The 13,919-nt window shown below is 39.6% G+C and overlaps 1 protein-coding gene across 1 annotated transcript in view; it reads left to right on the top strand.

Annotated features, from left to right (window-relative positions):
- The window catches only part of SPMIP7 (sperm microtubule inner protein 7), a 63,221-nt gene that overhangs the window by 20,842 nt on the left and 28,460 nt on the right, over positions 1–13,919 (top strand). Inside the window, exons 3-4 of the mRNA XM_055589669.1 lie at positions 9,472–9,548; positions 12,723–12,861. Of these exons, the coding sequence (XP_055445644.1) occupies positions 9,472–9,548; positions 12,723–12,861 (216 nt within the window). The remainder of the gene's footprint in view (positions 1–9,471; positions 9,549–12,722; positions 12,862–13,919) is intronic.

Genomic DNA, 13,919 nt, shown 5'->3' with positions numbered 1-13,919 from the left:
GAGTCCCTGAAGAAGAGCTAAATAATAGACTTAGTATAATATGTCAAACCAGTGTTTCTCAACCTTGACACAATTGGCGTTTGTTGGTGGTGGTGGTATTTAGTGGCTAAGTCATGTCGGACTCATTTTTGGCCCATGGACTGTGTAGCCTACCAGGCTCCTCTGTCCATAGAATTTCCCAGGCAAGAATACTGGCGTGGGTTGCCATTTCCTTCTCCAGGGGATATTCCTGACCCAGGGATTGAACCCACATCTCGTGAATCAGCTGGCAGATACTTTACCGCTGAGCTACCAGGGAAGCCCCACACTGACATTAAGGGCTGGGTAATTCTTTGTTGTGCGGGACATTGTGTGCATTGTAGGATCATTAGCAGCTTTCCTAGTTTCTCCCCACTAAACACCAGTAAAACTCTCCTTGCTGAATTAATATACCTTCTCAGAAAGCTAGAAAATGGGCAGCAAAGTGGAGACAAAATAGACAAAATAGTGACAGTTTCCAAACCACAGCCCAAGGAAGGGAAATCATACAAAGCTTTTCATGCTTATGCAGTTGAGGAAACTGGAGTTGCAGGTGACTAAGTCAAGCAAAATGTGCATAGTAGGATATCAGGGTGGAGGGAGCTACATAGAAGGGGCTCTGGAGACCTGGGTGTGGGGCAAAGAATGCACAGGTCTCTGAGTGTAGATCTGCATGTCCTTAAGAGGAAATTACCAAAGCTGGGCAAAGACCTATTGTAAAGAACTTCATAATCATTCTCTTGACACTCAGACAGTCAGGGGATGGTTCATGTCCCCACAAAGAAGGAAGACACCTAATACATGGGATATCAGTAGATGTTTCAGAAGGATATCACCTCTAGTCAGGTCAAGACAGTCCTCTAAAGGTTCCTCTGGACTTGAACGAACAAAGTTTAAAAGGAACCCTCGAAAGCACCCAACTGATTTCAATTATTGAACTTTGCACTGAAATAGAGTCTATTACTGAGTATAAAACTACTTCTAGCAACCAACAAACTAAAGTGCAAAATAGACACACAATAAAAAAAAATTTATGCAGAGAAGAAGAAAAATATTACCCTAGTCAAGAGAAAAACAAATCAATAATACCAGACACAGGAGTGACAGACATGAAGAAACAACAGGAATATGTTACAAATTTGTTCCCTACATTCAGGCTGTGGAGGAGACCACAACCATGACAATGTGCAAAATTGGCTGCACAAACAAGATGCAAAAGGATTTATAGAGAAAAATACAGCATCTAAAATTAAAGATAAACAGCTCCAAAAGCAGATTAGACCCTGCAAAATAAAAGAATAATGAAAGACATAGGAATAGAAACTGTCCAAAATAAACACAGGGAGAAGATCTGCAGTCAACTGTGGGACAATTTCAAGCAGCCTAACATACATGTAGTTGGAATCCCAGGGGAGAAAAGAAGGTGGGAAAAATTATTGGAAATAATAGCCAAAATTATTCCTAACGGATGGAAATTATAAATCTGCAGACCCAAGAAATTCAGCAGATGCCAAGCTGAATATAAATGAACCCATGTACATCAATCACATTGCTGAAAAACAGTGATAAAAGAGAAGATCCTAAAACAGGTAGAGGAAGAAATGTATATACAAAGAAGCACATATAAAAATGGCAGAGGCTTCTTGTTAGAATCCGTACAAGCCAGAAGAAAATGAGGACACAGTAAATTTTTAAAAAGTCAACTAAGAATGCTTTAACCAGCAGTTACAAGTATTTGGGAACCCTCTGGCAAAAATACAAAGTGTATTGAGAAAAATTAAAAAGTACCCAAATAGAGCAATTTGCTCTCATCTGGATTGGAAGGCTCAGTGTTAAAATTTTTTTAGACCTTTCTAAGTTGATTTTTAGTCTTAGTGCAATTCCAATCAACATCCGAGCTTTTTTTTTTTTTTTTTTTTTTTAACCTTTTACTTTTTTATTTTTGTTTCAGATGATTGGATGAGGCATCTACATTCTAGCACATCTTCTTAATCACTAAACAAGTGAAAAACAGCTTGCTGCTGCTGCTGCTAAGTCGCTTCAGTCGTGTCCGACTCTGTGTGACCCCATAGACGGCAGCCCACCAGGCTCCCCCGTCCCTGGGATTCTCCAGGCAAGAACACTGGAGTGGGTTGCCATTTCCTTCTCCAATGCAGGAAAGTGAAAAGGGAAAGTGAAGTCGCTCAGTCATGTCTGACTCTTAGCGACTCCATGGACTGCAGCCCACGAGGCTCCTCCGTCCATGGGATTTTCCAGGCAAGAGTACTGGAGTGGGGTGCCATTGCCTTCTCCCGAAAAACAGCTTACTTACATATAAAAAGGCTACTTACATATAAAAAGGCAACGGGAAAAGGTCATGATTGTCTAATAGGGGACTGGAATCCCCCAATAAATTATCTTACAAAAATATCAAACTTACTTTTCCACTTTTCTACTCTTAAAAATGGAAAAAAAAATCACATTAAAGAGAAGAGATCTTAGGCTGGTAAATAGCAAATAATCATGTTTACATCCAAGTCCTTCAAATAAATATTTTAAACAGATTTGTTTCCCAAAAAATAGGTCAAGTATTTAGCCTACACTTGTTTGGTCCACTAAAAGACCATTCATGAAATGGACTGCAACTCAGACCCTACCAAGAGCGACATGCAAGTCACTGAGGCTGGATATGCACCAGTGCATATTTCATACATGGGACATAGCTATTAATAACACTGCTGTGCATACTACTCCCATAAGTAGTTTTACCCTGTAAAACCCCTCAAACCCAACTGGGAATGGAATTGCAAGGAAAGAACAAAAGAAAACACTTTGCCTGTTGTAGACATTTGCTCAGTAATTTTTAAAACTTATCACACTTTTGGGACTTAAAGATTACTGAACATGAGATGAAATTCAATACTGCTTACAAATCCCTGAAGTTGAAGAGCATATTCAACACTCCTGTGGAGAGCACACAAGGGAGTGTCCGTCACAGCATACATTATAGCATATTCTGCCTGGTCTAGTCCTGGCTTTTCATTCTAAAGTCTTAAATGGCCTTGAATCTTTAAAAGATGGAGACTTAATAAAAAATGATGTTATGTTGCATTTTTCTGTTCTTACAATCAACTTTAGAAGTACAGTGGAAGGGTTCATAGGGCTTTCTGTATCTTCTCATACTTTAAAAGCCAATTTTAATGTGTTAATTGGAATATGACATCACAATAAAAATCAAATTGGCTTTTAAAGTATGAGGAGATACAGAAAGCCCTATGAACATCCAAGCTTTTTGCAAATTGAAAATTTCTTTATAAAATGAATACAGAAATCTAAGAATCATAAATAACCAAGACTATTCTTAGAAAGGGAGTGGAATCAATATTCATTTTTAATAAAAGTTATGGACAGATTAGATTTATAAGGGGACTTCGTCAACCTGATTTTGGACATCTGTGGTACACTAAGGTTAAAGTAATGATAAAAGACAATTTTCTTTCCTTAGAATCAGGAATAAGAAATGCCTGCTCTTGCCATTTTTCTTTTCCATCTCATGGAGGTAATAGCTATTAAAGTAACATAAGGAAGAGAAGTAGAAGTCATAGATATTGGAAAGGAAGAAACAAATCCATCTTTACATAGATATTATATAGAAAACCCTCAGGAATCTGCAAAACAACTACTAAAAATAATAGCTGAGTCAATTAAAGGCACAGGTTTATTGTTTAATGTACAAAATCCAATTGTATCTTTACATATCAGAAGCAAACAATTGGGAAATGAAAATTTAAGATTATATTTTACAAACCAAACCAAAACTAACATAGAATTTTGTCCCAAACATATCCCAAAGAAAGGCAATGCCAAAGAATGCTCAAACTACCACACAATTGCACTCATCTCACACGCCAGTAAAGTAATACTTGAAATTCTCCAAGCCAGGCTTCAGCAATACATGAACCGTGAACTTCCAGATGTTCAAGCTGGTTTTAGAAAAGGCAGAGGAACCAGAGATCAAATTGCCAACATGTGCTGGATAGTCAAAAAACCAAGATAGTTCCAGAAAAACATCTATTTCTGCTTTATTGACTATGCTAAAGCCTTTGACTATGTGGATCACAATAAACTGTGGAAAATTCTGAAAGAGATGAGAATACCAGACCATCTGACCTGCCTCTTGAGAAACCTATATGCAGGTCAGGAAGCAACAGTTAGAACGGGACATGGAACAACAGACTGGTTCCAAATAGGAGAAGGAGTATGTCAAGGCTGTATATTGTCACCCTGCTTATTTAACTTCTGTGCAGAGTACATCATGAGAATTGCTGGGCAGGATGAAGCACAAGCTGGAATCAAGATTGCCAGGAGAAATATGAATAACCTCAGATATGCAGATGACACTACCCTTACGGCAGAAAGCGAAGAATAACTAAAGAGCCTCTTAATGAAAGTGAAAGAGGAGAATGAAAAAGTTGACTTAAAGCTCAACATTCAGAAAACGAAGATCATGGCATCCAGTCCCATCACTTCATGGCATCCAGTCCCATCACTTCATGGCAAGTAGATGGGAAAACAGTGGAAACAGTGTCAGACTTTATTTTTCTGGGCTCCAAAATCACTGCAGATGGTAACTGCAGCCATGAAATTAAAAGACGCTTACTCCTGGAAGGAAAGTTATGACCAACCTAGAGCAGAGACGTTACTTTGCCAACAAAGGTCCGTCTAGTCAAGGCTATGGTTTTTCCAGTGGTCATGTATGGATGTGAGAGTTGGACTGTGAAGAAAGCTGAGTGCCGAAGAATTGATGCTTTTGAACTGTGGTGTTGGAGAAGACTCTTGAGAGTCCCTTGGACTGCAAGGAGATCCAAGAAGTCCATCCTAAAGGAGATCAGTCCTGTGTGTTCATTGGAAGGACTGATGTTGAAGCTGTAACTCCAATACTTTGGCCACCTGATGCGAAGAGCTAACTCATTTGAAAAGACCCTGATGCTAGGAAAGATTGAGGGCAGGAGGAGAAGGGGATGACAGAGAATGAGATGGTTGGATGGCATCACCGACTTGATGGACATGGGTTTGGGTAAACTCCGGGAGTTGGTGATGGACAGGGAGGCCTGGCGTGCTGCGGTTCATGGGGTCACAAAGAGTCGGACATGACTCAGCGACTGAACTGAACTGAACTGAACTGATGCACATTTTCTTCCCTGAAACTAGAGTAGTATACTGAGTGAAATAAAGAAGACCTAAATAAATGGAAAGCAAACCAGGCTTATAGACAGAAAGACTTATTAGTGTTAATATGCTAGTACTTTCCCAGTTGATCTGTAGATAGTTTAAATGCAAACCCCATAAAAATCCTAAGAGGCACTTTTGAAGAAATTGGCAAGCTGATTGTAAAATCAGTATACAATGGAAACCTAAAATAGCTAAAACTATTTTGAATAAAAAGGACAAGTTGGAGGATTTATTCCACCTGCTTTCAAGTCTTACTATAAAGCTACAATAATCAGTGAATGAGTGTGAGTGAAGTTGCTCAGTCGTGTCTGACTCTTTGCGACCCCATGGACTGTAGCTACCAGGCTCCTCTGTCCATGGGATTTTCCAGGCAAGAGTACTGGAGTGGGTTGCCATTTACCAATAGGCAAATGATAGACATACAGATTAATGGAACCTAAGAGTCCAGAAATACAGCCACGAATGTGCCAAACATTTTAGTGAAGAAAGGAAAGTCTTTTAATGTATTACAGAAACAGCTGGATATACCATTAACCTGTACAAAAAATAATCTTAAATGGATAATAAGCCTTAATATAAAATTAAGATTATAAAATTTTTGAAATATTTAGATTTTCAAAATGCAGTATTAAAAAAATGAATCAGCAAGCCTCATAATGGGAAAATATTCACATTCATATAAATAAGAAAGGATTTGTTTCTAAGATGTATAAACATCACTTAAAATCAATCAGGAACAAGATGAACACCCCAAATGAAAAATTTTTAAAAGATCTGAATAGACACCTCAGTAAAAAAGATAAGAATGGCTAATGGGCACATTAAAAAATGCTTGATGTGCTGAGTCATTAGTGAAATACAACTTAAATACAGTATATCTCAATAGCTAAAATTTAAAAGACTGAAAATTCCAACTGTTGACAAGGATCCAGAACACTGGACCTCTCACACCCTGCTGGTGGGAACGTGAATTGTTACAAATACTGCAGAAACTTTAACACTTTGTTCAGAAGTTGGACACACACCTATCAAGTGTCCAGACAAGCTACTCTTAGATATTTACACAAGACAAATTTGAATATATGTCCACACAATGACTTGAGCATAAATACTCAGAGAAGCTTTATTCCTTATTGCCAAAAAGTGGAAACAAATTGTTCATGTGCATGTGAAAGTATGAACACATTGTAGCGTATCCATACAATAGAATAATATCCAGCAAGTAAAATCTGTTATTCTAATACATGTGACAGCAGGAATGAAACCGAAAATCATTATACTGAATGAAAGTAGCCAGAAACAAAATATTATATATTAGCTGATTCTATTTAACTAAAGCTCTAAAAATGCAAAACAGCATAGAGTGACAAAAAGCAGATTACTTGTTGACCTGGACTGGGAACATAGGGATATATGGATACAAAGAAGCATGAGAAATGCTTTTTTAAAATATAAATACTCTGAATCTTGTCTGTTGTGGTGGTTTCATGAAAAAAAAAATATATATATAGCTATAATATCAAATCATATGCATTAATCAGATTTAGTTCATTAAAGATCTCAATATAGTTTATCTTTTAATGAAGGATATGGTAAACAACTTTATGTCAGTGAACTTGACATTTTAGTTAAAATGAGCAAATTCCTTGAAAACACAGCTTATCAAAACTGACATAATAAAGTCTGAGTGACAGAGGAGCCAGAGATCAAATTGCCAACATCCATTGGATTATAGAAAAAGCAAGAGGGTTCCAGAAAAACATCTGCTTTATTGACTATACCAAAGACATTCACTGTGTGGATCACAAAAAACCTGTGGAAAATTCTCAAAGAGATGGGAATACCAGACCACCTTACCTGCCTCCTGAGACATCTGTATGTAGATCAGGAAGCAACAGTTAGAACTGGACATGGAACAATGGACTGGTTCCTAATTGGAGAAGGAGTATGTCAAGGCTGTATTGTCACCCTGCTTATTTAACTTATACTCAGAGTACATCATGCATAATGCCGGGCTGGATGAAGCACAAGCTGGAATCAAGATTGCTGGGAGAAATATCAATAACCTCAGATATGCAGATGACACCACCCTTATGGCAGAAAGTGAAGAAGAACTAAAGAGCCTCTTGATGAAAGTGAAAGAGGAGAGTGAATAAGCTGGCTTAAAACTCAGCATTCAAAAAACTAAGATCATGATATCCAGTCCCATCACTTTATGACAAATAGATGGGGAAACAGTGACCGATTGTATTTTCTTGGGCTCCAGAATCACTGCAGATGGTGACTGCAGGCTTGAAATTAAAAGATACTCGGTCCTTTGAAGAAAAGCTATGACCAACCTAGACAGCATACTAAAAAGCAGAGACGTTACTTTGCCAACAAACGTCCGTCTAGTCCAAGCTATGGTTTTTCTGGTAGTCTTGTATGAATGTAAGAGTTGAACCATAAAGAAAGCTGAATACTGAAGAATTGATGCTTTTGAACTGTGGTGTTGAAGAAGACACTTGAGAGTCCCTTGGACTGCAAGGAGATCAAACCAGTCAATGCTGAAGGAAATCAGTCCTGAATATTCATTGGAAGGTCTGATGTTGAAGCTGAAGCTTCACTATTTTGGCCACCTGATGTGAAGAACTGACTCACAGGGAAAACACTGGATGCTGGGAAAGATTGAAGACGGGAGGAGAAGGGGACGACAGAGGATGAGATGGTTGGATGGCATCACTGACTCAATGGACATAAGTTTGAGCAAGCTCTGGGAGTTGATGATGGACAGAGAAGCCTGGGGTGCCTCAGTCCATGGGGTTGGAAAGAGTCAGACACAACTGAGTGACTGAACTGAGCTGAACTGAGTAGCCCTTTATCTACTAAAATAGTTTAATTGATTATTAAAACACTTTTCACAGAAAAACTCCAGGGTTAGATAGTTTTACTGATGAATAAAAGGATGTTTAAGGCAGAAATAATATCATCTGACCCAAATAATATATCTGAGAACAAAAGAAGCCTGTCATCAAAATGTGAAAAAGATCCTACAACAAAAATTAGTCTGATATGCCTATGAACAGGCATATGAAAAATATTCTTAGCAAAATTTTACTAAATTGAATTTGCATGTTAAATCGCTTCAGTCATGTCCGCCTCTTTGTGACCCTATGACTGTAGCCCACCAGGCTCCTCTGTCCCTGGGATTCTCCAGGCAGGAATACTAGAGTGGGTTGCCATGACCTTCTCCAGGGTATCTTTCCAATCCAAGGATTGAACGTGCATCTCCTCAGTCTCCTGCATTGGCAGGTGGGTTCTTTACCACTCGCACCATCTGGGAAGACCAATTGGTGATATATAAAAAGGATAAGACATTAGGACTAAGTGGGGATTATTCCAGGATTGCAAATTTGGTTCAGAATTCCAAGTCAGTGACTATAGTTTACTATATGTGTTCTCAAACTACCACATACTAAGTCGCTTCAGTTGTGTCTGACTCTTTGTGACCCTATGGACCGTAGCCCGTCAGGCTCCTCTGTCCATGAGATTCTCCAGGCCAGAATACAGAATGGGTTACCATTTCCTCCTTCATGGGATATTCGCTACCCAGGGATCTAACCCACATCTTGCATCTTCTGCGTTGGTAGGTGGGTTCTTTACCACTAGCAGCACCTGGGAAGCCCCTAACTACCACAGAGTTAAAAATAAATAATATAAGATGTCTGGGAAAGCATCAAATATTTTAAAATGAAGTACCACGACTCTAAATAATTCATGGGTCAAAGAAGAAATCATAGGAGAAATTAGAAAATGTTTTTTTAACCTAAATTATAAATTTGAAAATAAAACTGATAATTTTATATAAAGGAGTTAAAAGTGTTTAGGAAGAAACAATTAGTCTTTTGTGTGTATATTAGAAAATAAGAAAGGTCTAGAATTAATTATATAAATTACAATCTTAAACTAAGAAAATGATTAAGCCAAAAATCAGGGAGATTAAAAAGATAAATAGAATAATATATATTTGTAAATTTTAATGTAATCAGTAGCAGTGTGTGTGTGTGTGTATGTGTGTGTGTGTAAACAGTGTAAATTTTCAAGATAATAGAGGACAGTAGGAAAGCATTAAATCTGGTTGATCCAAGAGATGCTTTGAAAAAAGAAAAATGCAGAAAGATGAGAAAAGAAATAATGATGAATAGAAAACGTTAGCAATTCTCATTTATATCTTATCTTTTTAACATTATTCACCCCTTCTAGGATAATGAAGAACCAGTTTTACAATCAAACAAGAAATATAGTGCAAAAGACTCATTTTACAAGTCCTCTACACAAAAGTAAGCATTTTTTCCTAATAGAATTTGATTTAAAAATATATTTCTATTTATTTTTTCTTTAATAACACATCTCCTTCCTGTGCACAATATTCAGGGTCCTGCGAGGACTTCAAAGAACTTCAGACACAATTCTTTACTTACTTACATTGATTGATTGCTAAAATAAACAGTTGAATGGAGGAAAATCTACATTTAATAGAAAAATAAAACCAGAACAGAAAGGAAATGGTCAGAGAGAGAGGATGAGATAAGGGTACAGCAGCATGGAAAAGGAGAGCAGAGAAGTTTGAAGGAGAGAATCATACAAAGTATCTATTATGTGTCTACACCCCAGGCTGAGATTCTCCAGTGAGTACTCACTCTAAAGGGAGATGGACGCTAAGCTACAAGCCTAATAGGTAGACAGATCATATCTTAGAAGGTAATAAGTCAATGCAAAAATGAGAAAAAAAGTAAAACATGATAAGATCAGGAGTGCCCGTGTGGGGTAATAGGCTTCTGGAACAACTGAGAGGTCTGGGTGGGCCTCCTTGCACAGTGAGATTTGAGCAGAAACTTGGAGGAGATGAGGGGATGTGAAGATGTCTGGAGGGACTGTTTTCCAGTCAAAGGGATTACAGAGTAACAACCCCATGTCAGACATGTGACTGAGGTGTCTATCAAGGAAGAACAAAGGCCAGGGTCTGCAGCAGAGTAAGGGGGCGGTAGTGGAAGAAGTCAGAAAGTGCCAGGACCCAGATCTCATGGGGCACATTAAGAAACTGTAAATAGTAGGGCATTGGCAGTGAAGTGGCCAGATCGGGTGTGTATATCAACAGTCATGGTGGCTGTTGGATTCAGAGTGGATTGAGTGAGAGAAGAAGCTGGCAGGCCAGTTAGAAGGCTGCCACTGTCATCTAGGTCAGAGGTAAAAGCAGGTAGGAGGTCAGTAGGAAGTTTTAACAGTTATTGGCCTCTGGATACATTTTCAAAGCAGAGCCAACACAATTTCCAGGCTGGAGGGTATGAGTCTGAAAGAAAGAGGCATGAAGAATGATTCCAAGGTTTTAGGTTCTGCAGCCGCATGGACTGAAGCCATTGCTTGTCACGGTGAAGGCAGGTAGAGAAGGTTTGGAGTGAAAGAAGAGAGGTCAGTTTTAGACATGCTGAATATCAGAGTTGCTCATTAGGCATCTTAGTGGATATATCAAGTGGGCTGTGGGTCTGCAGTCTGTGGGGAGAGGGCTGGGCTGGAGGAATACATATGGTTGTCATGATTAATAGGGAGGGATGTCAAGCCACAGCATTGAATGAGCCAAAGAAGAGCAGAGCTTGAGTCTTGGCATGTGTACATCAAGGAAAAGGAGAGAAGGAAGCCCGCAAAAGAGACCAAGAGGAGGCAACAGGTAGAGGAGGAAGAAGATGCAGAGATGGCTTTAGGGAGGAGGGGGATGAACTGCTTCACATCATGTGAATATAACTGACCCTTCAGAAGCCAGTAATCGAGATGGGAGTCCTAATTGACCATCAGTGGCTGAGTGACCTCAAGCAAACAAACTCAGTTCTCTAAGCCATAGTTTATTTATGTATTAATGTTCTTCTTGTCCTGCTGCAGAGACCAAATGAAAAAAAAAAAAAAAGTGTGTAACAGATTACCACAATGTACCAGCTTTAAATCATGCCCATTTATCATCTCACATTTCCATAAGATGAAAGTGCTGGCATGTCTACACTGTGTTCAATGCTCAGGGTTTCTCAGGCTGGAATCAAGACATCAGTGACAGTTGGGTTCTCATCTCCCAGGATCATTTGGATTGTTGGCAGAATTCAGCTCAGTGCAGCTGCGGGACTCACTGGTTTTGTTTAAGGATAACTAAAGAGTGTCTGCTGCTGTTTTCTTGCCTCTTTTAGGGCTCACCTGTTTAGGTTAGAACCACTTAGGATGAGCCACCTTTTGATTCACTCAGATTCAGCTGATTACAGACCTTAATTACATGTGTGCAATCCCTTTTGCTTAAAGCTCAACATTCAGAAAACAAAGATCATGGCATCTGGTCCCATCACTTCATGGGAAATAGATGGGGAAACAGTGGAAACAGTATCAGACTTTAATTTTGGGGGCTCCAAAATCACTGCAGATCGTGACTGCAGCCATGAAATTAAAAGACGCTTACTCCTTGGAAGGAAAGTTATGACCAACCTGCTGCTGCTGCTGCTGCTGCTGCTAAGTCGCTTCAGTCGTGTCCGACTCTGTGCGACCCCATAGACGGCAGCCCACCAGGCTCCCCCGTCCCTGGGATTCTCCAGGCAAGAACACTGGAGTGGGTTGCCATTTCCTTCTCCAATGCATGAAAGTGAAAAGGGAAAGTGAAGTCGCTCAGTCGTGTCCGACTCTTAGTGACCCCATGGATTGCAGCCTACCAGGCTCCTCCATCCATGGGATTGGGTGCCATTGCCTTCTCTGTATGACCAACCTAGACAGCAGATTAAAAAGCAGAGACATTACTTTGGCAACAAAGGTTCGTCTAGTCAAGGCTGTGGTTTTTCCAGTGGTCATGTATGGATGTGAGAGTTGGACTGTGAAGAAAGGTGAGTGCCGAAGAATTGATGCTTTTGAACTGTGGTGTTGGAGAAGACTCTTGAGAGTCCCTTGGACTGCAAGGAGATCCAACCAGTCCATCCTAAAGGAGATCAGCCCTGGGTGTTCTTTGGAAGGAATGATGCTAAAGCTGAAACTCCAGTACTTTGGCCACCTCATGGGAAGAGTTGACTCATTGGAAAAGACTCTGATGCTGGGAGGGATTGGGGGCAGGAGGAGAAGGGGATGACAGAGGATGAGATGGCTGGATGGCATCACCGACTCAATGGACATGAGTCTGAGTGAACTCTGGGAGTTGGTGATGGACAGGGAGGCCTGGTGTGCTGCGATTCATGGGGTTGCAAAGAGTCGGACACGACTGAGCGACTGAACTGAACTGAATCCCTCTTGCCATATAAATTTGCCGTAGAAACTGTCATAGGAGTGGTACCTCTCACAGTCATTTGCTCTGCTCACACTAGTGGTTGTGTACAGTGTGTACATGAGGGGCGGGAGTCTTGAGGGACATCTTCCTACTACAGAATGCGATATTGTTAGGAACCATGCCAGTTGGATATGTATGTTTCACAAAATGTCATTATTTAATAATTTTATAGAGCTTATGAAATGGTTCCTTGGGACAAGATGCTACCACCAAAACTTGATCCAGAAGAAACAACAGTGGAAAAAGCCGCTGACCCTGTTTCACATTGTTTTACACTGAAAAGATACGAAGGATTGCCAGCAATAACACAGGTCAGTGATTAGGGACCTTAATTATGTGTGCACAATCCCTTTTACTTTATAGTTACATTTTTTTGAAATAATGCATTTATTACTGAACCAAACTTTAAACCACAATAATATTTATTTTATTGTTATGAAAAGAGCAAAGCAAATACATATATTCATGGAACTGAAACTTCCATAATCATAAGTCATCAATAACCTCAAATGCATTCATACCTATATTGAAACTTTTCAAATTTCATTTAAAGACCACCTCTTTCTCAAAAGTTATTTTCAAATACTGTGTTTACTTTAAAAATTGCAAAAGAAGGAGTAAGTAATGAAGACAGAAATATGATTATGATTCCTCCAGAGAGCCTATGCTGAGAACAGTCCTTAAATCCAGAACTTAGCTCTGCACTTTTTGAGGCAGAATGGAAAAATCCATGAATCATAAAGCTTTTGTGACAGGCATACCGAATTATTGGTAGAGATGTTCATTGTTTTCATTTCTGACATCAAGAACTTATCATGGGGTAGGGGGAAACTCATCACAGGGATTATTATATCCACATAAAAGCCAGGGTGCTTTCCTTAAAGGATGAATCACTCCATGTTACCACACTGATTAAAACCCATCACTTTCTAGAAGGTAAAACTCATCCTCCTTGCATGGCACATGCCCAGGTCTCTGTTATTTGCCCATGACCTCCATCTTATCCTCATTCTCTCATCTCTTCCTCTAGCTTCTGCTCCACCACCGACATCTCACCCTCCACATTGCACATCACATTCTGTGCTGAGCTGCTTTCAAATCTCCGAGCCCACCTGCTGCTTCCTCCAGCCTTGTCTTTTGTGGATAGTGGTCCGCTGCCTTCACCACTGTTTTCTCTGGGCTATATCTCGAGAACCATTCAGTTCTTCCTTTAGGCCTCACAGTTGCATGGGATGTCCTTGCTCTGTGCTTGCAAAGCACCTTCTGCTTCCCTCGATTCCCTCATCTTTTGGGGGAAATCTGAGCCCTGGGACCACCTTTCAGAATGAAGTTTTTAGTATGTAAAATACACGGGACTATAAAAGAGATC

The sequence above is a fragment of the Bubalus kerabau genome, chromosome 8 (genome assembly GCF_029407905.1).
Source record: "Bubalus kerabau isolate K-KA32 ecotype Philippines breed swamp buffalo chromosome 8, PCC_UOA_SB_1v2, whole genome shotgun sequence".
Taxonomy (NCBI): domain Eukaryota; kingdom Metazoa; phylum Chordata; class Mammalia; order Artiodactyla; family Bovidae; genus Bubalus; species Bubalus kerabau.
The sequence above is the reverse complement of the archived record's forward strand: the minus strand, read 5'-3'. Positions and strand labels throughout refer to the sequence as shown.